We start from the raw sequence: 23,523 nt of genomic DNA, 5'->3' as shown, positions 1-23,523 counted from the left end.
GAGCGGCGCCGACTCGGGAATATCCCGAGTTGGCGCCGGCTAAATTCTGGGTCTGATCCGGATAGGAACTCTGTTCCAACTCCGAGTCAGACCTGGAATTTTGGTGGAAAAGGGGTATTAATTACCCCCGTGACCAGTTTATTATTATCTGTATATTCAGACCCTCCAACATGACCCCTTCCACCTGGTACAAAATACTCTGCTCCTGGACTTCCCTATTCATTTAATTGATTGCTGTCACCTGTGTTGAAGCTCCCTTCTCATCAGTTAACTAGTTCAACACTGGTGACCGCAATCATACATTATGTGGGAAGTCCAGGAGCAAGGAGCATTGTGCACCTGGTGGAAGGGGTCAGGTTGGAGGGTCTGGTATAGTGTATGTCACTGACTGTCTGACTCCCCATTAGAACATGTGCTGCACACGTGGTGCACAGAGCAGATGATGAACCTGCTGCTGCTGTGCTGCGGATTTCCCAATCTATAAAACTACAACTCCCAGCATGCACTGCCGTAAACCGGCCACTGCAAAAAATGCTGGGAGCTGTAGTTCTGCAAACAGATTGGCTCCCTCGGAGATCATGGTGTCGTCACGCAGCCACCGACAAAATGGCGGCCGAGCCCTCCCCCTTTCTCTTTTTTCCAAGTGACACGCCCCAAAGCCCTGACTGGCCCGCCGCAGCAGCAGCACCCACCCTGGACGGCGAGAGTCACGAGGAGCTAGTGAGGGTGTGGGCGGGGCGCGTCGGCTGGCTTGCTTGCTGCGTCAGCCTCACGCCGTGCGTGCGTGCGCCCGTATAAATAGCGCGCCGGAGGGCCCGCGGCCTTTTCCCCTCCTCCTCCCGGCTGTGAGTGCTGTGTGTGAGTGTGTGCTCCGGAGCCCGGGCCTCGGCACACATTTCTTATTATTAAAAAAAAAAAAAAAAAAAAAATTATAAAAAAAATAAAAAATCCACAAAAAATCCCTTGAAAAAAAGAAAACAAAAAAAAACCAACGACTCGGCTCCCCGTGCACCTCCCGCCTCGCTTCTTCATCATCATCCGTCATTTTATTTTATTTTTTCTGTTGATTTTTTGTAAAGAGGACGTCGCCGCTTCCCGCCCCCGTCACACGGCTCGCGGAGGACTAAACACAAAAGACAAAAAAAAAAAACAAACAAAAAACCGGAATCAAGTAACGGACGGGAGCCCGCGCCGGCAGCAGCGAGAGAGAGAGAGAGACGGTCCTGAGGTCCCTTCCAGATCGGTGAGCGGGGCAGATGGGGTGGTGTGCTGGGCTCTTGCCCTGGGTCGGTGGAGGAAGTAGGGGATGGTGGCATACGGGCTGCGGTGTCCTGGGCCTCCGTGCTAGGCGGTGGGGGGTGGCGCTCCTGCGATAGGCCGCTGGGGGCAGGGGAAGGGAGTGCAGCTGGAGGCCGCGCTAGCTCTGGCCGGGTGATTGAGTTGCCACCCACCCCCCCCACGAGTGTTACTGTGGTGGGTACTGGGCACAGGCAGGGCACGGAGGTCCCCCTGTAGTGGCAGGGGAGGGTATATACTACATACAGTACGTATCCCCAGTGGCTATAGAAGGGAAGGAGGCAGCTCAGCCCTTACAGCTGTGGATAGGTGGTTGCCCCAGCCCAGTGTTAGTGTAGCTTTGTGGGCACCGTGCATGGCAGAGCCTGAGGTCACACTGTAGGTTTAGTGGCAGATGTGTGTACATAGGGTTACAAGGTTTGTGTACAATCCTTTACCTGCAGTAGTAACCTAAGAGGTACTGGTGGCATGGGTGCAACTTACAGCCCATGTTCGCTGTAGATTGGGGTAGAAAGGGGAAATGGGCACCAGACAGTATAGACATGGAGGTAGCTATGGTGGCAGAGGGGGTGGGGGTGCACAATTTTTATGCTGTCCTATACTGGCTTTAGTGACTATAGAATGTAATGAGGGGAGGGGGCAGCTCTGAGCCCTTACAGCTGTGTATTTGTGGCTTTGCTCCAGCATTTATGTAGCTCTTTGTTGGCACTGTGCATGGCAGAGCCTGAGGTCACACTGTAGGTATAGTGGCAGAGGTGGGTACATAGGGCTATATGGTTGTGTGCTCCGCTGTACTGGCAATAGTACCAGGTGGCATAGGTGCAGCTTACAGCCCTTTCTGTAGATTGGAGTAGAAGGGGGGTATTGGGCAACAGACAGTACAGACATGGAGGGTAGGGAGGGGGGGGGGTACGTGGGGGTGCACAGCTTTGCTGTTCTATACTGGGGTTAGTGACTATAGAAGATAATTATGGGAAGGGAGCAGCTCTGAGCCCTTAGAGCTGTACATTGTGGTGCCTGAGTGCTAATTTATGGTGGGTAGGTGGCTGAGGGCTCCATGGAAGTAGTTGAAGAGGTCATACTGTAGATAATTACTATAGCGGGTGTCAAGGTATGAGTGAAACACAGCCCTTAAAACTAAGTATATGGTAGTCTGGGGCAGCCGTACACTTTACACTTGTGGAGCATATTCATTCCTATGGTGTCCTTGGCCTGTGGAAATGCACATCCCAGCATGCCCCAAGAGCAAAAATATAGCAGTTCTCCCTGGGATGTGTAGTTCCACAGCAGTTGGAGCGCTGCACATTAACAGTAACTAGAGCAGTGGTAGGCAAACAATCCAAGTATGCTCTGCCATGCTTAAACAGTCAATGGCCCCAGTTCTTATGGGTTTTAGCCTCAGGCTGCTGGTTCTTGTATGTTGTACCTGTATTGTATAGCGCTCTGTGTTTGTACCCTAAACTGAAACATCCTTAAAATGTCGTCCCCCCCCCCTCCACAGGAAGTCATTGTTTAGCTAAAGCATTTGAGGTATTTAATTTGTATGAAATTAGTAGTTTCTTATATTGTATTGATGCGTAAGGGTGTCATGACTAGTATCTGGTGGTAAAGGTATTTTATAGGACTGGTGTTAGATGAAGGTAGGTGCAAAAAGATTCCTATGTGGAATTTTTGTAAAAATTTTTACTTTTTTTAAATGCTTGCAAAAGCCAAGCTGACAGTGAGTTTAGTGAAGTAATAAATTGTGAATATAACATTTACTGGATTGATCAGTGTACAATCAATGTTTGGATAAATGCGTGTGGTTTTGATACTTTTTTGAAGCTTAAATGTTCTTCGGCACCAGTGATTTCGATGTTTAAATACAAGGTCATGTTTTTAAGCATATTTTAACCTTGTGTACATAATTAGATTTATGTAGATACTAAATGAGATTCCTTTTAATTAAAACTTTTGACACCTAAACTGCTATTTAGTTAGATAAGTGTTACCTCTGTACCTTAATGTGTTAAATGTGTCCTGGGTTTGCGCATTTACTCCCTAACATGTATGTTGCTTAGTCTGACTTATTTGAGCAGATTCTGGTAATTCTGACATTACTGCTCTGTCTAATCGGTTTTCAAATGTAAGTTTTATGACTCATCTGAAACCTAATGCAGTAAATGAGTGCATATTTGCTTACTCATTGTGTTGCCTTACAACCTGCACATGGTACAAATAGCCTTTATATCTTTTAATTACATTTTTCCATCATTCAGTGTTTTATAGAACATAAATGTGGAATGTTACTGTATAAATATTAACATGTAATAGTATATTCTTTGTAATTGGCCTTTTTTAGTTTTTTCAATTAGACATTTTTTTGTAGAAGTCTAGTACAGATAAAATTCCCTCAATATGGAGTGCTGATTTAGACAAGAAACATGTTAAGCATTATACATATTTAATTTTTTTATGGTGGTGAGAACCAAATCATTACGCTTACTAAGAAGTCTAATGTAATGGGAAACATGTGTTGGGATTTGTAGGACTCTGGCACATTCCATTGTGTCTGTAGTCCCATGTCCTAAAGCTTTGGGAACCCTTGGTGCATGTGGAGTATTTCTAGGTTCCCTAGTACAAGCTGCCATTTTTAGCCCAAGTTATCCTCAAAAAGTACTACAGATATGCCCTCTTGCATCTTTACCGCTTGTGCGGCAAATCGTGCCACGCATGATGCGAGTCCCACACCCGTGTGCAGGTACGCGTGCTGCGTTTGCAACCGATACTCCATTGGATTGCATGGTGTACTGTGGTCAGGGGCATTTGTAGACTGGAGGGGGCAGTCTCCAAAACGGGCACCCTCTCTGTCCGGCAGCACAGCTGTGTAGCCAGCGCCGGAGTTAGACTCTGGGCACTAGAGTGCGCCCAGAGTCTATAGAGTATGTGCAGGTTACCGGGAAAATGGCAGTGGTGACCGTTTTCCCTATACTGCGCATGCGCAAACAGGAAAATGGCTGCGGCGGCTATTTTCCATTCGTTTTTACAGTGCCAGACCCCCGTGACGACGTGGGACCCCGGAGAGGTAAGTAATAATATGGGTGCAGGGTGTGCAGTGCGGGGCCCCTCTGGACGTAGGGGCCCGTGTCCCCTGCACACCCTGCAACCATTATAGATACGCCCCTGACTTGTGGCAATGGGTAATCGCATGGCGCGATGCGTACGCACGTTTGCAGAGTGATGCAAAGATTCACGAGGACACAACTGTAGCTTAATATTCGTCAAACACCATTCTCTAGAACTTGTAGTTATTAAACTGTAAACCTCAAACATATGATCTTGCCTATGTATTGGCACTTTAATATAACTTTTTTATAACTACTTTATTGCAGTTAAATTTCAACCACCACAAAAGATGAATCCCAGTGCTCCCAGCTACCCTATGGCATCCCTGTATGTCGGGGATCTTCATCAAGATGTAACAGAGGCTATGCTGTATGAAAAATTCAGCCCTGCTGGTCCTATTTTGTCAATCAGAGTATGTAGGGACATGATTACACGTCGGTCTCTTGGCTATGCTTATGTTAACTTCCAGCAACCAGCTGACGGTAAGTACAGTTATATGAACATGTTTTCAGCATTATACATTTTAGGGTCACTTGACACAGAACAGCCTGCAGCTATTTACATTCTTGCAGCGTCAGTAAAGCTGGTAGAGCTCGTGTTGCAGCGAGGAATGGCTGTCTGTGCTTGGAAGTCTCCTGTATGCTTAATGTACAAACTGAAAATACATATTGCTGTTTTTAATTACAATTTGATTCTACAATTGCCATGGATCTGTAAACTTTGAAAACTAGCTAGCAGGAGGACGTTTAAGGTCCTAAATATTCAACTCGTACCTTATTTTACACAAAACACCCTTTGATACATTTCCGCGCAAATTGTGTATCTATTTAATTTATATGTAAATCTTTTTAAAATGTTTTGGGCAGCCAGACATCATTGACACAGTTACTCTTCTTGGCTCTGAAGAATTTTATCCAGAATGGAAACAATACAATCACTTATTTTGTTACCTAACTGAGCTGCGATCTATTTCAGGCCATGTTTGGATGCTGGAAGTCAAATGGATGGGACTGACTAAAAGTTTATTCGTTCCTTACCAGAATTTTTCTGTTTTAATATATTGCATGTTAAGGGACAATTAACTCAAATGTAATTTGTCCTGTTTCAAACCAACTAGAATTAGTGGCATTGATATACCGCAATCTTAGTTTGGACTCTCCATTCAGTGCATTTTAGCTGCTTCATTTAGTCTGACTAAATGGCTCACATGGGGGGGGATTCAATTCAGGGCGATGTTGAATAGCCACGGGAGGGAGCTCTCGAAGCTATTCAATACACTGCGCTGTTTGGGCGGGCAAAGGATTTCTTCTCGCACCCCCCTGGGGATGCGATAAGAAATCCGACAGATGTTCCGGGGGCGCGCATCTGCTATAGTGCTTAGCACAGCACTAACAGCCGAGTGCACGGCGCTTTAGTCAGGGAATGCCGGTTCTCGTGCCTTAACACCCTTAAGTCGTGAGAACCGGCATTCTCCGACATAACAGTGCGCTGAATTGCCCCGGGAACTCCCCCTTGGCGCTATTCAATTTGTATTGAATTCCCCCCATTGTGTAATAGGCAATGTTTTCTTGCACTGCTTGCCTGGTTATGCATATTGGAGAGCAAGAAGCTGAAACTAGACGGAATATTCCCAGCGGATGTGATCAAAATCCACCTTTTGTTTAGGGATTCAAATTCAGTTCCTATATTTCAATTTTCTTGTTCTTTGTGACTTACCCCAAAAGTTTGAATAGGTACTATTAGCTGTAACCAAGTATACAATATAACACATTTGGGTCACAGATGCAATGTAGCAGTTTTTGAAACTGGTGTTCTATTGGTGGGACAAGGCATTTTATCAAAATCCAATTTGTTAGGGGGGAGGAATACCATGCACTGCCACCTGGGTAAATGTCCAGTTATGTTGGTGCATAGTAAACAGGACAGCAGTGGTATTTTAATGCTCCTAAATTTGATAAACATTTGTAGTGTTTTATGCACAGTATAGTATCCCTGTAGTGTGTGGACTGGTTGGAATACTGCTGGCTCCACTGATTCAGATTGGCATTTCTGAGATGCCTTTTGTGACAAACTAATGCATGGCCAGCATGAGGTTGCTCTTGGTTTTTATCAATACAAGCATTCCATAGGAAAGATAAGCTTGTACACACTTTTTTTGCAGATTCTTTTTTGCCATGGCTAGAACAAATACCCGCCCAGTGTTACCAATCCTATGGTTAATGGGATGCTAACTAATTGTAGACTCTCGCCTACATAATCCCCCCTTTCAACTTTTATATTTCTCATTTACTTGAGTTTGTATTTTGGCACCAACCTAGAGGCTTTCATTTATCCAATCCTCTCTTCCCATATCACTAATACGGATTCTTGTCCAGCGGCAGAGTAAGTTGAATTATACACGGGGAAGGTAGCTGCTGTTGTTTTTGTAGTTCTGCTCATAGTTATTACATTTCTATCCTTGGCTATACATCTTTATCTTAGACTTGTGCATTTTTTTTTCTGCCATTTTTGCTCTTGTGAATTATGAAACTTCTGTTATGCCATGTAGGAAGATACAACAAACCTTTGATTATAGTCACGACTGCATTGTAGATTAGGTGACCGTTAAGTAACACCATTCAGATGTACAGCTCAGGATGTTGGAGGTCTGATTGCATGCTGTTTGCATCCGAGAACCAATTTAGAAAATTCTACATGACTAGTCACCATATTGCTCCTTGTGCAGTGTCACCAGTTGTTAGTGTAACTGTCATTTTTGATCTTTCAATTAAACTTTTACATTTTTTTTGTTACAGCTGAGCGTGCTCTGGATACAATGAACTTTGATGTCATAAAAGGCAAGCCTGTGCGCATTATGTGGTCTCAGCGAGATCCATCTCTTAGAAAGAGTGGAGTTGGCAATATTTTCATCAAAAACCTTGACAAATCCATTGATAACAAAGCTCTGTACGATACGTTTTCTGCCTTCGGAAATATCCTGTCTTGTAAGGTAAGGAGATTTAGTGCTCTGCTTTTGGAATCCATATATCACAAGTTACCAATATAATCTAATTAACATGTGTTTCAGGTCGTGTGTGATGAAAATGGATCAAAGGGCTATGGATTTGTACATTTTGAGACCCAGGAAGCTGCAGAGAGGGCCATTGATAAAATGAATGGCATGCTTTTAAATGACCGCAAAGTGTATGTATAAATTAATTTTCCGATGTCTACTACCGAAGGAATTGGATAAGCAATGCAGTGGAATTTGTGTGAATAAACTTTTACCTGTCTCACTCTACCTAGTTCAAAGTGTACTTGTAACTTATAATAATAAGTATGAAGGGCAGCCGTTATGTGTACTGATGCCATATACATGAGAATGCAACATTTTAACCTGAGAATATCACTGAGTTACGTGTCCTCCTCTCATGAGTGTGTACGTCTTGCACCTCCATCCGTGTCAATGGGGGTTTCTGCTACTTATAAAACAAATTCAGATTTTTCTTCAAAGGTTTGTTGGACGTTTCAAATCTCGCAAAGAACGAGAAGCTGAACTTGGAGCCAGAGCTAAAGAGTTCACCAATGTTTATATCAAGAACTTTGGGGAAGACATGGATGATGAACGACTTAAGGAAATGTTTGGCAAATACGGTAAGTGCTTGGTGAAGAACTAAAGTTGTAGAGTATTTTCTACACTGGCAACTTAGTTAAACCGTTCCATTTGCTTCAAATTTCTAGAACTGACCCTATTGGGTTAGTTTACGGATGTGGACATTCTTCCTCTAAATGCATGTGTACTTATTTTAGGACCTGCGCTTAGTGTTAAAGTTATGACTGATGAAAGCGGGAAGTCTAAAGGATTTGGCTTTGTCAGCTTTGAGAGACATGAGGATGCACAAAAAGTAAGTTGGACTGTTGCAGAATGATCAGTGTTCTAGTTCTGATTGCTACAATTAGTATAGTTGTATCAGGTGTTAAATTTTAATATTGAGAATGTTAAATACTATGCCTAAAGTTTAGGAAAAGAGCATCCTAATAAGCCTGCCCCATCCCCACACTCCTCATCCCCCTACTCTAAATCAAACTCTCCTCCACGCTACTGCAAACCTATTCTCATTCTCAACTCTGTCCCTCTCCTGTGCCATCTGGAATGCCAGATCTGTGTGCAAAATTCTGGTCCTATCCATGACCTCATCATTGCCAAATTCCTGGATTTCCCCCTCTGACACCACTTCTCCTGCAGCACTCTCCTTTGGGGACCTCACACCCTGTCCTGGGGGTCGCCATGGTGGGGTCCTTCTAACCTCTGGTCACTACTATCAAACCGCACCCTCTGAACCCTTTCATTCTCTCCATTCGAGGTTCATGCTATTTGCTTTATCCAACCTTTTCACCTTTGAGTAGCAGTCATTGGGCGGAATTCAATTGATTCCTGCCCCCATCGCGCCAGATGGAGCTATTCAATTCTTGCTCCTGTCGGGCACGATCAGCTGACAGCGCTTCATTTCACCTCGCAGCCCCTGGGGGATGAGAGCTGAAATGTGCGAAAAGTGACATGTTTGGGCGCCCAAACATCATTTTTCGCGATCGTGCCCAGCACTTTGGTCGGGTTTAGCTACTTTACGCGGCTAAACCCGACCACTTTAAGCGCGATCAGCACGAAAATCTAGAACAATTGCATAGCGGCCCGCGATCTGTCACCTTAGATGGGAGATGCGGGCCGCGAAAACAATTGAATTCAGCTCATTTATTTGTCCCTCTTGCCCTAGCTCCAAATACTTGATAACTTTGCACCTTGGGTTCTAATCTTCACGCTGGCTCAAGACCCACTACTTCCTCAAAGCTTTCAAGCTCTCATCCTAACCCACTGCTCCATGCTCCTACTTCACTATCCAACTGTCACCCCTGTCTGTCTGCCCCTGCCGTTGAGAATGTAAGCTGTCATGAGCAGTGTCCTCTTCCCTCATGTGCTTCTCCTTCCCTTGCTTACAGTATACGATCAGTTTCTCCTTACTCCCCACACTGGCACATAACACTTGGTTGCTGACTATCATGCTTTTGTCCTGCATTGTTTTGTACTGTTAATAATAATTGTATTGTGTGCCCACTTGTTTATGTACTTTGTGAGGCACTGCCAAACCCTAGTGGCACCATATAAATAAGCACAGATCCTCCACTATATCATACATATATAATGGCAGTTAAACAGCAAATTAATCTAAAATACAATTTGTTTTGAAAGCTAATGCCTGCTTCTAGGGCATAATCCATACTGGTGTTCTCGCTATATTCTGGAGCTTCCAAAGGAGAAAGCAGACATGAGCCTTTTGCTTATGACTTGCATAATCTGGCATAGAATTAACTAGTCTCCCTTTCTCTAAGGCTGTGGATGAAATGAATGGCAAGGATATGAATGGCAAAGCCATCTATGTAGGTCGTGCCCAGAAGAAGGTTGAGAGACAAACTGAGCTTAAGCGAAAGTTTGAACAAATGAAGCAGGACAGAATCACCAGATATCAGGTAAGTCACTTCATGTAATGTGTTACTAGTACAGGTGTTAAGATATGAGCACTGTGGTCACTGAGTACAATTATGTGGATTCCAGTCAGCCAGCATTTAAAAATATTGGGGAACTAGGTCTTTTTTTTTCAGGGACATATTTTTTTTTGTACCTCTCCAGATGCCCCTGAAATGTCCTTCAGACCTACCCATGTGCCCCTTTTATGCCATCAGACATCTCCACGTTCTCATCAGAACCCCCCAAACCTGGTCAACATTGCCTCTGCTGCTGGAGCCCATGCATAGAGTTGGGAAAGCACACCATTCTTTCTAGCTCTCATGGTCTGTTAACTAATGGTTACTTATCCAATGTTTTACTTTAGGGTGTCAATCTCTACGTTAAAAACCTTGATGATGGTATTGATGATGAGAGACTGCGAAAAGAATTCTCACCTTTTGGTACCATCACCAGTGCTAAGGTGAGCGGCTTTCAATTATCTGGTTAAATAAAACATGTCATAGGCGCCAAAATTGTCTATACAGCTTACATTAGCTCCATTTTTTTTTTTTTTTATTAAACTAGGTGTTAACTTTCCATGTTCTGGTATGAATAGTTAAAATGATTTATGAACATTAAATGGCATGCTTTGTATAGATGACAACGATAACAAGGTTTTACTTTAGAGAATCTCCCAACAGACCTGCCATCTTCAGGAGGGAAAATTCCAAGAAATAAAACTTGTACTCAACATGCTGAATCTAATCTTGCAGGTAATGATGGAAGGCGGACGCAGCAAAGGGTTCGGCTTTGTTTGCTTCTCATCGCCAGAAGAGGCAACAAAAGCTGTCACAGAAATGAATGGCAGAATTGTAGCCACCAAGCCCTTGTATGTTGCCCTAGCACAGCGCAAAGAGGAGCGACAAGCCCACCTGACAAACCAGTATATGCAGAGGATGGCCAGCGTCAGGGCTGTACCCAATCCAGTCATCAACCCTTACCAGCCACCACCCTCCAGTTATTTCATGGCAGCTATTCCACCGGTATGTTTTCAGTGGCATCAGACTTTAACAGTTGATTGTTGTACAAATTGTGTATTTGGAGTTAATCCGCTTTCTACCTTTAGGCTCAGAACCGTGCTGCATATTATCCGACCGGACAGATTGCGCAAGTTAGGCAGAGTCCCCGCTGGGCAGCTCAAGGTGTTAGGCCTCACCGTAAGTAATTTTTTAAAAGTTAAGTTGGTCATTACTTTAGCCGTTAATCACTTTAATAAAGCATGCCGTGTTTGAATAGGGAGCTTAGAATTTAAGTAGATATAGATCTAAATTGTGCTGTATTCGGTAGAATTACATTTAAGACTTGATGCTTCAAGGACTGCTGACCTTGATGCTTTGTGGTATGACATGACTTCTGTGAAAGCTTTTTGCTGACATTTGAAATTGTATATAGTCATGCTGGCCACTCATGCGGATTGCAAAACCTCTTCGATTGTAATAAACCTTCATGGACTTTATTCTGTTTTGAAACATTGCCTACAAAATCTTTAGTTCCAATAAGCTCTAGCTGCTTAGGACATTATGTGCATAGTTCAATATATATATATATATATATATATATATATATATATATATATATATATATATATATATATATGTGTGTGTGTGTGTTTTAATGGTCCTTTTAGTCTCTGCAGCAAGAAAAAATAATTTTCTGCCTTTTACAGCATTCCAGAATATGCCAGGAGCCATCCGAACGGCTGCCCCGAGGCCACCAACATTCAGCACAATGAGACCAACATCATCTCAGGTCCCACGTGTGGTGCCAGGTCAGCGTGTTGGTAAGGACTGCAGCTTAGTTGCAGGTTGTGACCACCTCAAGTGGCTTGGTTTTCCAGCTATCAAAAATAAAACTCTTAAGGGTATTTGGGTCAGTAGTGAATATTGCTAGTGAAAACCTCTGGGCAAAAATGGCCGGTTACTGAGCTATAATTTGAGATTACCCAACATGCATAGAGCTTGCGTTACCATAAGACTGCAGTTCTATTTATAATTTTGGATGAAGATTATACATAATGCAAAAAGCAGACTCCTGAAACCGGATGCTGCCTTAATAGGTGATGGGTATAGTAGTTCCAGAAAAGTCCCCTGTTCTCGTGCCGAGGAGAGAGCATGTAGCTTATTGCTTGTTATAAGCAGTATGGTTACCTCAGTGAATAATGTTTGGGCAGGGTAAAGTCATAATTCCTGCAGAACACTAGGAAGAATCAAGTAGGAGACAACTGATTTTGAAGGGAGTGTATTTATAGGATTTGCTTATGACCATTTCCTGACTCTGGGGTATGGTTGGCGCTTACAATGATTGTGTAGATCACCTGCAGTAGATGTTCCTGCAAGTGATGTGGAGTGAGTGCGGTACCATGCCCATAAAGGCCACGCTTCGGGCACGGTGGCTCGCTTCGCTCACCAAGTTACAATTCCCACTCTGTCCACATGGATAGTAACCAATCACGTTGGATAGTAACTGATGACGTCAGGATACATCTACCGAAGGGGATCTAGCCACGACCTTAAGACAATGTGTAACCTAGACTTACAATCCTGACAAGATCTCCTTATTGACTATATAGTTATTTAATGTTTAATTTTGTTTCATACAGCAAATACGTCAACACAAACGATGGGTCCTCGGCCCACAGCAGCTGCCACTGCAGCTACAGCGTCGTCTGTGCGCTCAGTTCCTCAGTATAAGTATGCTGCTGGAGTGCGGAATCCTCAGCAGCACCTTAATACTCAGCAGCAAGTCGCTATGCAGCAGGTAAGACCTCCACAAAGTCCTGTTGGATTGCGATTTGTCAAATCAAAATAGTTATGATACTGTGATCAACCAAACCTCTCATTGCACGACCCTCCACCTGTTACGGTTAACATCGAGCTCTTCCATGCTGCCTATGATTTTAAAATTTCTTACTGCTTCTATTGTGTACTTGGCAGCCTTTGTTGTCCCAGTGAGTCTATTTCCTAATTAGTGCATTTGCCTTCTAGCCTGCTGTCCATGTGCAAGGACAAGAGCCCCTGACTGCCTCTATGCTGGCCTCTGCTCCTCCACAGGAACAGAAACAAATGCTAGGTATGTAAATCTTTGGCCCCTCTTTACCTCTCCATAGAGCACTTTTCTGAGTGTCTGGCTTCACCGTCTATTCTTATTTGATAGGTGAGCGTCTCTTCCCTCTGATTCAAGCCATGCACCCCACGCTGGCTGGTAAAATTACTGGAATGTTGCTGGAGATTGACAACTCTGAACTGCTCCATATGCTTGAGTCTCCCGAATCCCTTCGCTCCAAGGTATGAACACTGGTCTTGCTTATTTGCATCAAAGGTCTAAATTCAATTCGCTGTGCTGGGCAGTTACCATGTTCAGATGTGCTTTTCCCTTAAGATCTATGGTACAGCAACTCTGCAGAATTTCCTATGTTCCTCTGTAGGATGTGAGGAATTATCTGCCATGTTGATAGCCACAAACTGCTGGAGTAATGGTCGTAATGCCAGCACCTTGCCACTAAATGAATTGCCCCTGATTAGTTCAGCTTATAAGTTCTGATGTGTATGGGTGATTTCTCATTTCAGGTTGATGAAGCTGTTGCTGTGCTGCAAGCCCACCAGGCCAAGGAAGCTGCACAGAAAGCTGTTAATAATGCTACTGGGGTGGCAGCTGTCTAACATGCATGTAAGTTGCAGCAGCTTTTCCTAATGGAAAGAGAATATCTCTAACTTGGCTGCTTTAGGTGCAACCAATTTGTTTCCCAGTCTTTTATTTTGATAGGGTGTTGCTGTCACCAGACTGTTTACATGCTACATATCCTTTAGGTTATACTGATTACACTGGTACTTTCCACAGTATAAGTACCATGGTAGAACTATGGACTGTGTGGTGGGCACTGTCAATACTAAACAATTGTTCGTCACTAAGGCCCAAATGTAATAGCCTGTTATTTGGCCCATATAGCACATAGGTTTAAAGCAGCAGTTTGTTTTGGTCTTAAAACAAATTGCCGCTTGCAATATAGCAACTTCTGCCAAATTCTCAGCAATGCCTGCATCTCCCATGCTATTACATTTGGGACTAAAAGTTTGATGTATCAGAGGACCAGCGGAATGGGTGTCCATTGCAACCAATCTGCTTCAAGGTAGAAATGATAAGGTACATGTAATAAAATGACAGGTAGAAGCTGATTAAGTGCTATAGGTGACTTTACCCACTGGTCATCTTCTCCACTCTTCACTGATGCATATTAACCCTTTAATCCTCAAAGCTGAAACACTGGTGTTTCATAAAGAACTTTGGCGTATATATCTACATCCAGTGTAATTTTACATTCAGATTTCTTGAAGTTTGATTTGCGGGTCCAATTTTGGCCTTATCAAAGCCTATACCAGTACACTAATTGCATCCTGTTTTTTTCTTTTTTTCTTAGGCAAACGGGAAATTTCAAAAACTTCCATTTCGTTGGATGAAAATATCAAAACATGGAAAAACTTAAATCTTGCAAAAACACTGCAAAACATAAAATCAAATAAAAAAGGAAAGGAAACAACAATGCTTACGTACAGACAAATGCCAGGTCTGGCATATCACTGCTAGTCCTAGTTATTTAAAAAACAAAAAAAATAGCAAAATGTAAAAACAAACAATGGTTTTTTTAGACCTTGGGGAAGGCATTTTGAACACAGTACGAGAAGTTAAGCATTCCTTTCTTTAATTTTGTAATTCTTTACTGTGGAATAGCTCAGAATTTCGCCACACTCGATAGCTTGTGGGAAAGATAGCTGGGCAAAGAGACATAATTTGGATTATAAAATTCTTGCTTTAATAAAAATTTAAACATTGCTTTGTGTTGACTATTAAATCAATGGGTTTATTTGTACATAAATTGGCCAATGACAGATGTGGAGCTCCAGATTCTCTATCTTTAATCTGATATAGTTTGCAGTCCTCATCCAGAGAATATAGTACAGATGATAGAGGGAACACGCTTCATGTTTATCTTTATCATGTTAAACAATTTTTTTAAATTCAATAATTTTTATTGTTTTTATAATAACCTAAAAAAACAATTACACATGTATTGACTCCAGTAAAAACTATGCCTGATACAGAATCCGTAGAGTCCAATAGCACATAACTGATTAAGCATACTGTTCAGGTACTGGACATAGTCATTGACTCACAGAATAATCTATATTATCGGAATTTGCATAATTCCCAATAGAGAACCTAAAATAAGCACCCAACAACAAATATTGGAAGACACAGTAAAGCATACAATGTAAAAATAGATACAATCAGGCGATAAATATAGGTAAAGACAAATAACCAATATAACAGGATATAGAGAGCACCTCAATAAACAAGAGCCCACAGACGACATATGAGCTCGCACACCAAATATGAAATATAAATGACCAATACTAGAGGCATATAAAAGTACCTCACATCTTAAGCCTGACAAATCAAAACAAAACCCTCCAATACAAACCACCCTATAATCCCTCCCCACCCTATATGGCCTAACCACATCCCTGGCATACTTGGATCCCAATTCCCTCTATCCAATCTAAACAAAAGCAAAATCCTCAAGCAAACCACCCCATAACCCCCACCCTGTGTGGCCTAACCCCAACCCAGGCATACTTTGATCCCAATCTGCCCTTACTAACCTACAATACCCTAACCCATAAATCCATCTGTAAGGCAATCTGCCACAACTATCCACAGTTACTGTAAGGTACAGACAAAATGGTGGCTAGCAAACCACCTATGTTCACTAGCAACAGCTATATAATGCAGTCAATGGCAGGACCTTTTATGAGGAGCTGAATCCCACCACCATATGCACTTAAAATGGCTGCCAACTCTCCAATCTGTTTACCGGAGACAGGAACCAGGGACAGGATCCCTTAGGGAGCAGCAGGAGATCAGAGGCACCAACAGCAGGGAGAGACCCACAGAGTAATGATAAGCGGCCGGCTCAATGTGTCAGCAAGACCATCAGCATCGCTGCTTCAGGTAAGGAGCGGTCCCAAAATGGTGGCTGCTTGTCTTCAGCATGCAGGAGCAAGGCAGCGGGGAGTGGAGACCAGGCAAGTAGGTGGCAGCAGAGGAATCTGAGCACCAGGAGCTACTCCAGGCCACGCCTCCTTGTTAGAAACATTTGAATTATGATCAAATGTTCATGGTTGGATTTTCTATATTACTGACTGTTTCCATAATTGGCCATTATATATTGCAAACAAAAGGTGTCCAGTATTTGGGCTGAACGGTCATGAGGAAAATGTAGCCTATGTTTTGCTAAGGAACTCTGTACCTCATGGATACCACACTTGGTGAATATTAGGCGGTGCTTCTGAATCACTTTCTGAAAGGAAAGAATCATGGCTCCACACTGGTTCAATCCATAAAGTGGATGATTCTACCATTGTGTAGTTCAGGAGTAGGCAACTTTTTCGCCTTTGCTGCCATTACATCAACCTTCCAAGTTGAACGCTACCACCATTACAACTTGTCATATACACAAATATTAACAAGCATAATAGATGGGAACTTATATAAAACGTTAGTGGCTTCCCTGTCCTTGAAGATAATTGGTTCATGTTAGGTGGTTGATGCACTGTGAATCTACTGCATCCAGGACTTTTTTTTTCTCCAAAAACTGATAACAGAAAATTAAACATTCGTTGCAAATTTTGTGATAGCAGTTCAACTCATGTAGTTGCTGTAATATCTAGGAATTTTTTTAAAACCTTTTTTAAATTTGTTTCTCATACTGGCAATCTTCTACTCGGACATGACCGCTGTGAAAATCATTTATAGAAATTATTTGGAAAAACTAAGTTTCAGAGTTTCTGTTGCTTTCTTAGGGTACAAGATATTTTGAAATATTGGGCCATGAATTTAGCAGCCTTTAAACAGTTTTGAAAAATCTTGCAAAAGAGAAACTTATCCCTTAAGTTGTTTGTTTAGTTCTTAATGCTTATCCGCAAACATTTGAGCTGTTAAAAAGTACCTCAGAGTACATGTCATATCTGTGAAAAAGAATCCTAAAAGTCATAAAGTTTATATTTGACCCTGAAGTTGTTTGGAATATTTAAATGGCCAGTGTTGTCTGTCAAACATGAGATTCAGAAGCCATTCTTTGCTTTCCAGTTCTGGATACTTTTCACCAATTTCACAAAGATGTTTCAATTTCATTCAGACATTTGACAAATCAAGAGTATATTCCCTCTGCTCAGCCAATGTACAGTGCAGTTCAAGATCGCCATATTCAGGTTCCGTTTTTTCTAAGCAGGCTCTAAATACTGTAGCCTGTAAGTGGTCATGCCACAATTCTATTAACAAATTTGCCTACAATAATGCCATTTTAAAGTTTTTTTTTTTTTTCTTTAAGCATGAATTTTCTTGATGGATGACAAATACTAGATTTGGTTTTTTAAATTTTGTATTTAGAAGTTCAACAAAGCAATTTATTTACCTGCCAATGCCCCATCAGTACGTACAGAAAAGTTCCTTGTCATGGAAATTGGTGAAAAATAGGACCAATGAACATCTACCCCCTTTTGTGGTCCCATACATTGAAGCAACTGTACAAATTTCTTCATAAGATTCGGGTTTCTGAGAATAAAATTGCACAACTTGTTAAAAGGGCTATGTCACGTATGTATGCTATTAACCAAAGTGAGACTAAAAACTTCACTTTATCTAGATCAGTTTTCACCTGCCCATCGATATATATGTGACCTAACCTGAAGATAATACTTTGGACAGTTCGAGCTGAATGCAATACATCTCAAATTTGAGCAATATTTTGTATGAAAAGTTTTGAAAGATTTTCATTTGATCTTTTTTTTTAAAGATATCTTTTATAAGCGGTAAAAAGCTTTCTTTTTCGTGCATAACACAAAGCTGCTATATAGCTTTCGGTTTTATAAATTGAATTATGGAATTTTTTTTTTTTTTCATAAGACACGCTTTTCCTAAAAATTATTCTATTACTCTGTAGTCCATTATGGGGGAAATGCAAAATATAAAGACAGCGCTTCTTGACAAAAAATGTAATGCATAACAATGACCTTACAAACAATTATTAATAAAATACATTATAATAAACAAATAAAAAATTACTAGGTGGTACAGAGCCGGCCGGTGTAGACACTCATCAATCAGCTGAAAAACCATAATTTCTACTTCAGGGTCCATAGGGTATCCACAGGATACCTTGGGGTATAGGTGTGACGTCAGTCGCTGGGCACCATAGAGTTAAGCTTTTCAGCCTCCCAGGATGCACTAGGGTCCCCCTCCTATACCCCGCCCCCGAGCCAAGGCACCTCAGTTTAGTTTGGTGCCCGGCCGGCGTCGGGTGCTCATGTCGGAGTGGGGGCTAGAAGAGCCCCTGAAGCTTTCTTCAGTGCAGCTGTGGCTGCACATCTGGATGTACAGCATGGACAGTCAGTCCTGACGTCCATGCTGTCTTCCCTACACCCCCGCCGGTACCGATCCGGGGATGCTGGTGAGCATCTGGGGTCACAGCTAGCAGTGACCCCAGATGTTCCGGACCATGGCCGGATCCAAGGGGGACAAAGGTAAGCAGCGGGGTCCCGCGGTGGGTCCCCGCTGGTCACATGGTCCTAAGTCCCCAGGCAGGGGGCTCCCTGGGGACTGGCTGCAGCGTGGAGCCAGGCGACCAACCTGCGCTTTCCACTACCCCCTGGGACAGCGGACCGCAGCAGAGCGGTAGCGCTGCGGCGTCCCAGGGGTTAAATGTATGCCAGGGGAGCGTGCCTTCCCTGTCTCACAGCCGGCGCCTCCCCCGCTGCACACAGCCCTCTCTGCATGCTGCCGACTGGTCCTGTGGCAGCGCTCCTCCCCCAGGCCAGCCTCCTCTCTGCTCCTCGGCGGCCATCTTCTCCAGAACGCATGGTGAACGCTGCTGGAAGCGCTGGACGGAAGCATCGTGGTCTGGGTCCCCCCGCATACCTCTCCTCCGCTGTGGCTCAGGTCTGTGTATGCAGCGCTGTGTCCTACCAGGCCCTGTGTCTGTGTAGTTGAGTGATCAGCGCTGTTAGTGCAGGAATTGTTATTTCTCTGCATTGTATGTGACTGCTAGCGCTGCCTGTAACTTTTCTTCTCTAAACTGTCAGCTTTATTACTGTCCCTGTTCTTTCTGCTAAAGCCCTTGCGGTGCGGTGCTGCAGGGTGGTCTCTCGCCTATTTAATACTTAATTGGTGAGAGAGGTCGCATACGTGGTGCCATCATGTCTGAAAGTGATTTTCCCCTCCGGCTACAGTGTACCACGTGCAAAGTACCGTTAGCGGAGGGGGAGGGTAGCGCGGAGGGCCTTTGCCGGCAGTGTTTGTCCATGGCGCGGCCTATTACGGTTACAGCACCGGTACAGGAGCCTCCCTGGGCTTGTTTCGCTCAGGCGTTAACAGCTTTAGTGGGCCAGTTAGCTCCGCAGCCCACGTTTACTCCGATGGGTTTGTCCCAGCAGTCTGGTGTCGTCACCCATGCAGGGGTTCCCACGACAATTGGTGGTACCCCACAGTCTCCCTATTTCCCCGCTCCCGGGTTCTCAGGAGCCAGCGTGGGTTAACTCCCTGACGAGTTCTGTACAGCACTTGTCGGATGTGTTGCAAGGGGAGTCTGTGATGCGGCCTCATAAAAGGCCGGTGGCGTCTCTGTCCGCTCCTTATGAGGATGACGAAGGGACGTCTGATGATGGGGAGATTCTGGATCCTTACGATTAGGAACCTCTCCATACTAAGGACGCTGATGCTAAGTCCAAAGTATATATTCCTGGACTTATTCGGGCGGTCCGCACAGCCTTGGTGATTGAGGACGAAGTTCCCCCAGCGGCTAAATCTAAGTATGCCTTTTTCAAAGATGTGAAGGGCGATGCCACAGTCTTTCCTCTTTCGGGTCAGTTGGTGGACCATTTAGAGGAGGCGTGGAAACAACCTGGCAAAAGATACCAGCCGCAGAAACGCCTGGCGGTGGCTTATCCGTTCGCGGATAATTATTTTGCTAAGTGGGAATCCCCTCCACAGGTGGATTCTCACGTGACCCGTCTTGTCCGTAGTGCCACATTGCCGATGCCATCCATGTCCTCCCTTAAGGATGCTACGGACCGCAAGGTAGAAATCTGCCTGAAGTCCGCTTATTCCCTTGCAGGGGGGGCAGCACGGCCGGCTATGGCCATTTGCTGGGTTGCCAGAGCGATGGAGCGCTGGGCGGATTCATTAGAGGCTTCTTTTGAATCCGACTGTCCGGCCGAACAGGCGGAGTTGATTGGCAATCTCCGTGATTCGGCCACCTACATCAACGAGGCGGCTCTAGACATTAGTACTCTGGTGTCTAGAATTTCTTCAGCAGCGGTAGCTGCTCGTCGCACCTTGTGGCTGCGATCCTGGAAGGCGGACGCAGATTCCAAGAAAGGTCTGGAAGCGTTGCCGTTTACCGGAGAAGTTCTCTTCGGTCCGGATCTGGATAAGATTGTGGCCACGCTGGCGGCAGCCAAATCTGCTTGTCTCCCGTCGGCCGCTGCTCCTTCTGGTTCGGGACCATCGTCCTTTTGGTCATCTAGGGCCCAGGGCAGGCCTAAACCACAGTCGTTTCCTCGACAGGCTGGCCCTAAGAAATCGGTCAAGCCCCGGAAGCAGGCATAGAGTACCAGACGTCCGGCCCCCAAGCCAGATGACAAGCCTGCGGCCTGACTGTCCGGGCCTCCCTTTGGGGGATCCCAGGGTGGGAGGCCGCCTGCTACAGTTCGCCCAGTGTTGGTCGACCACTATGACAGACACTTGGGTTCTGGAGGTGGTTTCCCACGGATACGCCCTCTCCTTCCGGCACAGACCCCCGGCTCGCTTCTTCACCACGGGTCTACCATCAGACCGGAACAAGGCTACGGAGCTGCGGAAGGTATTGCACACTATGCTCCAGGCTGGAGTTATAGTGCCTGTTCCATTCTCCCAGAGGGGCCAGGGTTTCTATTCAAATCTATTTTTGGTACAGAAACCCAATGGGTCATATCGTCCGATTCTCAACCTCAAAGCACTCAACAAGTCTTTGCGGGTCCCGAAGTTTCGGATGGAGACCCTACGGTCCATCATTCTGGCGCTGGAACCTGGGGACTACATGGTGTCATTGGACATACAGGACGCTTACCTGCATGTCCCTATTCTTTTGCGCCATCAACAGTTCCTCAGGTTTGCAATCTGCAGCGACCACTTCCAGTTTCGGGCGTTACCTTTTGGCCTGGCAACAGCACCACGTGTTTTCACCAAGGTGATGGCGGTCATGGCGGCTTCTCTGCGGCTGCAGGGAGTCCGCATGTTGCCGTATTTGGACGACCTGTTATTGGTGGCAGGATCTCCAGAGCTCCTGTTACGTCACTTGGACCTGACCATTGCACTGCTGCAACGGCACGGCTGGCTAATTAACTGGCAGAAGTCCACTCTAATCCCGTCTCGGAGGATTCTGCATCTTGGAGCCTTATTGGACTCGGGACAGCAAAGGATCTTCGTGACGGAGGACAAGATCTCTGCTTTACAGTCAAGGGTGCGCAGTTGCCTGCACAGCCGCCGGGTGTCCTTACACTCGGCGATGAGGTTACTGGGCTCCATGGTGTCGGTGTTCGACATGGTGGAATACGCCCAGTTTCACTCCAGGCCTCTGCAGCACCTGATCCTGTCCAAGTGGAACGGGCTGCCTCAGTCTCTGAAGTCCCAGACGATTGTGCTCACCCAGGAGGTTCCACTGTCCCTTGCGTGGTGGTTACAGACGACCCACCTCAAGAAGGGACGTCCGTTCTGGGATCCAAATTGGGTCCTGTTGACAACGGACGCCAGTCTTCGGGGCTGGGGAGCAGTTTCGGGTCCACACTTGTTCCAGGGCAGGTGGACGCCGACAGAAGCGGAGCTTCCAATAAATATCTTGGAACTCCGTGCGGTCTTCAATGCTCTCCAGCAGGCACAGCGGTTTCTCCAGGGTCGCCCGGTGCATTTCCAGTCGGACAATGCTACCACCGTGGCCTACATAAACAGGCAAGGAGGAACTCGCAATCGGGCGGCTCTCGTAGAGGTCTCGGATCCTGGTTTGGGCGGAGCGCAATCTTCCGGCCATATCAGCGGTCTTCATCCCGGGAGTGCTAAATTGGGAGGCGGACTTTCTAAGTCGCCAGGACGTTCATCCGGGGGAATGGTCCCTGCACCCGGACGTTTTTCAACTACTGGTGGACAGGTGGGGTCTTCCAGAAATCGACCTCATGGCGTCCCGGCACAACAACAAGTTGCCGGTGTACGGGTCTCGCACAAGAGACGAAGGGGCGTCTCTGGTGGATGCTCTGTCCGTCCGGTGGACGTTCCGGTTCGCATACCTGTTCCCTCCGGTCTCCCTTCTTCCACGGGTAATCCGGAAATTCAAACAGGAAGGAGGGACGCTCCTGTTGATAGCTCCCGCGTGGCCCAGACGGCACTGGTTCTCAGACCTTCAGGGTCTGTCCGTGGATAGTCCTCTGCGGTTGCCGCTACGACCGGACCTTCTGTCTCAGGGTCCTTGTCTTCACCCGGACCTGACTTGGCTGTCTTTGACGGCGTGGCTGTTGAGACGGCCATGCTGAGGTCCCGGGGGTTTTCCAGCTCTGTGGTGCGTACCATGTTACGAGCTCGGAAACCGTCTTCCGCGAGGATATACCATCGCGTGTGGCATACGTTCTTCCAGTGGTGTCGACCGAGAGGTTATGCACCGCGGGAGTTTCGTCTGTCTCGGATTCTCGCCTTCCTGCAAGCGGGACTAGATCATGGGCTTCGCCTTGCTTCTTTGAAGGTACAGGTTTCGGCCCTATCTGTCTGGTTTCACCGTAGGATTGCTACAATCCCGGATGTGCGCACCTTTATGCAGGGTGTTCTCCGCATTCAGCCGCCCTTTGTTCCACCTGTGGCGCCTTGGGATTTGGCTGTGGTCCTGAGGGCTCTCCAAGGACCGCCGTTTGAACCACTGGGCTCAGTGGATCTTAAATGGCTAACAGCTAAGACTGTTTTCCTTCTGGCCATTGCTTCGGCCAGACGTGTTTCTGAGTTAGGGGCTCTTTCTTGTAGACCCCCTTTCTTGGTTTTTCATGGGAACAGGGCAGTGCTCCGCACTCGGCCCGAGTTTCTTCCCAAAGTTGTTTCCCAGTTTCATGTTAACGAGGAAATAGTTGTTCCGGCCTTTAACTCACCTGGTCTTTCCGTGGGTGAGGCCTCTTTGGATGTTGTGCGGGCCTTAAGGACTTATGTTGACCGCACTTCTTCGTTTAGGAAGTCGGACGCTTTGTTTGTCCTTTATGGCTTCCGTAAAAAGGGTTGGCCTGCTTCAAAGCAAACTTTGGCAGCCTGGATCCGTATGGCTATTTCTGAAGCTTATCTTCATGAAGGCCTACCGGTCCCTCCTTCTGTGAAGGCTCATTCCACTAGGTCTGTGGGTCCTTCGTGGGCAGCTCGACGTGGTGCCTCGGCAGTTCAGATCTGCAAGGCTGCTACGTGGTCCTCTGTCCATACCTTCGTGAGGTATTACAGGTTTGACACCTTCGCCTCTCAGGATGCTTCCTTCG

At 45.4% G+C, this 23,523-nt stretch overlaps 1 protein-coding gene across 1 annotated transcript; it reads left to right on the top strand.

The window, feature by feature from the left end:
- Positions 1-839: 839 nt before the first annotated feature.
- On the top strand, positions 840-14,766 carry PABPC1 (poly(A) binding protein cytoplasmic 1). The gene is made up of 16 exons (XM_088442673.1): positions 840-1,243; positions 4,668-4,883; positions 7,197-7,390; positions 7,469-7,584; positions 7,895-8,034; positions 8,191-8,285; positions 9,766-9,903; positions 10,266-10,361; positions 10,654-10,923; positions 11,007-11,097; positions 11,607-11,720; positions 12,540-12,697; positions 12,925-13,009; positions 13,094-13,224; positions 13,507-13,606; positions 14,355-14,766. The coding sequence occupies exons 2-15, from the start codon at positions 4,691-4,693 to the stop codon at positions 13,597-13,599; spliced, it is 1,914 nt and encodes a 637-aa protein (XP_088298799.1). The 5' UTR covers positions 840-1,243; positions 4,668-4,690; the 3' UTR covers positions 13,600-13,606; positions 14,355-14,766.
- Positions 14,767-23,523: the final 8,757 nt, after the last annotated feature.

The sequence above is a fragment of the Taudactylus pleione genome, unplaced genomic scaffold (assembly GCF_031769625.1).
Source record: "Taudactylus pleione unplaced genomic scaffold, aTauple2 ptg000314l, whole genome shotgun sequence".
Classification (NCBI taxonomy): Eukaryota; Metazoa; Chordata; class Amphibia; order Anura; family Myobatrachidae; genus Taudactylus; species Taudactylus pleione.
Note: the sequence above shows the minus strand (reverse complement) of the source record. Positions and strands in the feature narration are given on the sequence as shown.

What these genes read in the sequence shown, in the direction of transcription:
- PABPC1 (XM_088442673.1), top strand. Translation starts at nt 4,691, where the DNA reads ATGAATCCCAGTGCTCCCAGCTACCCTATGGCATCCCTGTATGTCGGG. An exon ending in ACAGAATCACCAGATATCAG is followed by an intron (nt 9,904 to 10,265) that starts GTAAGTCACTTC and finishes GTTTTACTTTAG; the next exon opens with GGTGTCAATCTCTACGTTAA. An exon ending in GTACCATCACCAGTGCTAAG is followed by an intron (nt 10,362 to 10,653) that starts GTGAGCGGCTTT and finishes CTAATCTTGCAG; the next exon opens with GTAATGATGGAAGGCGGACG.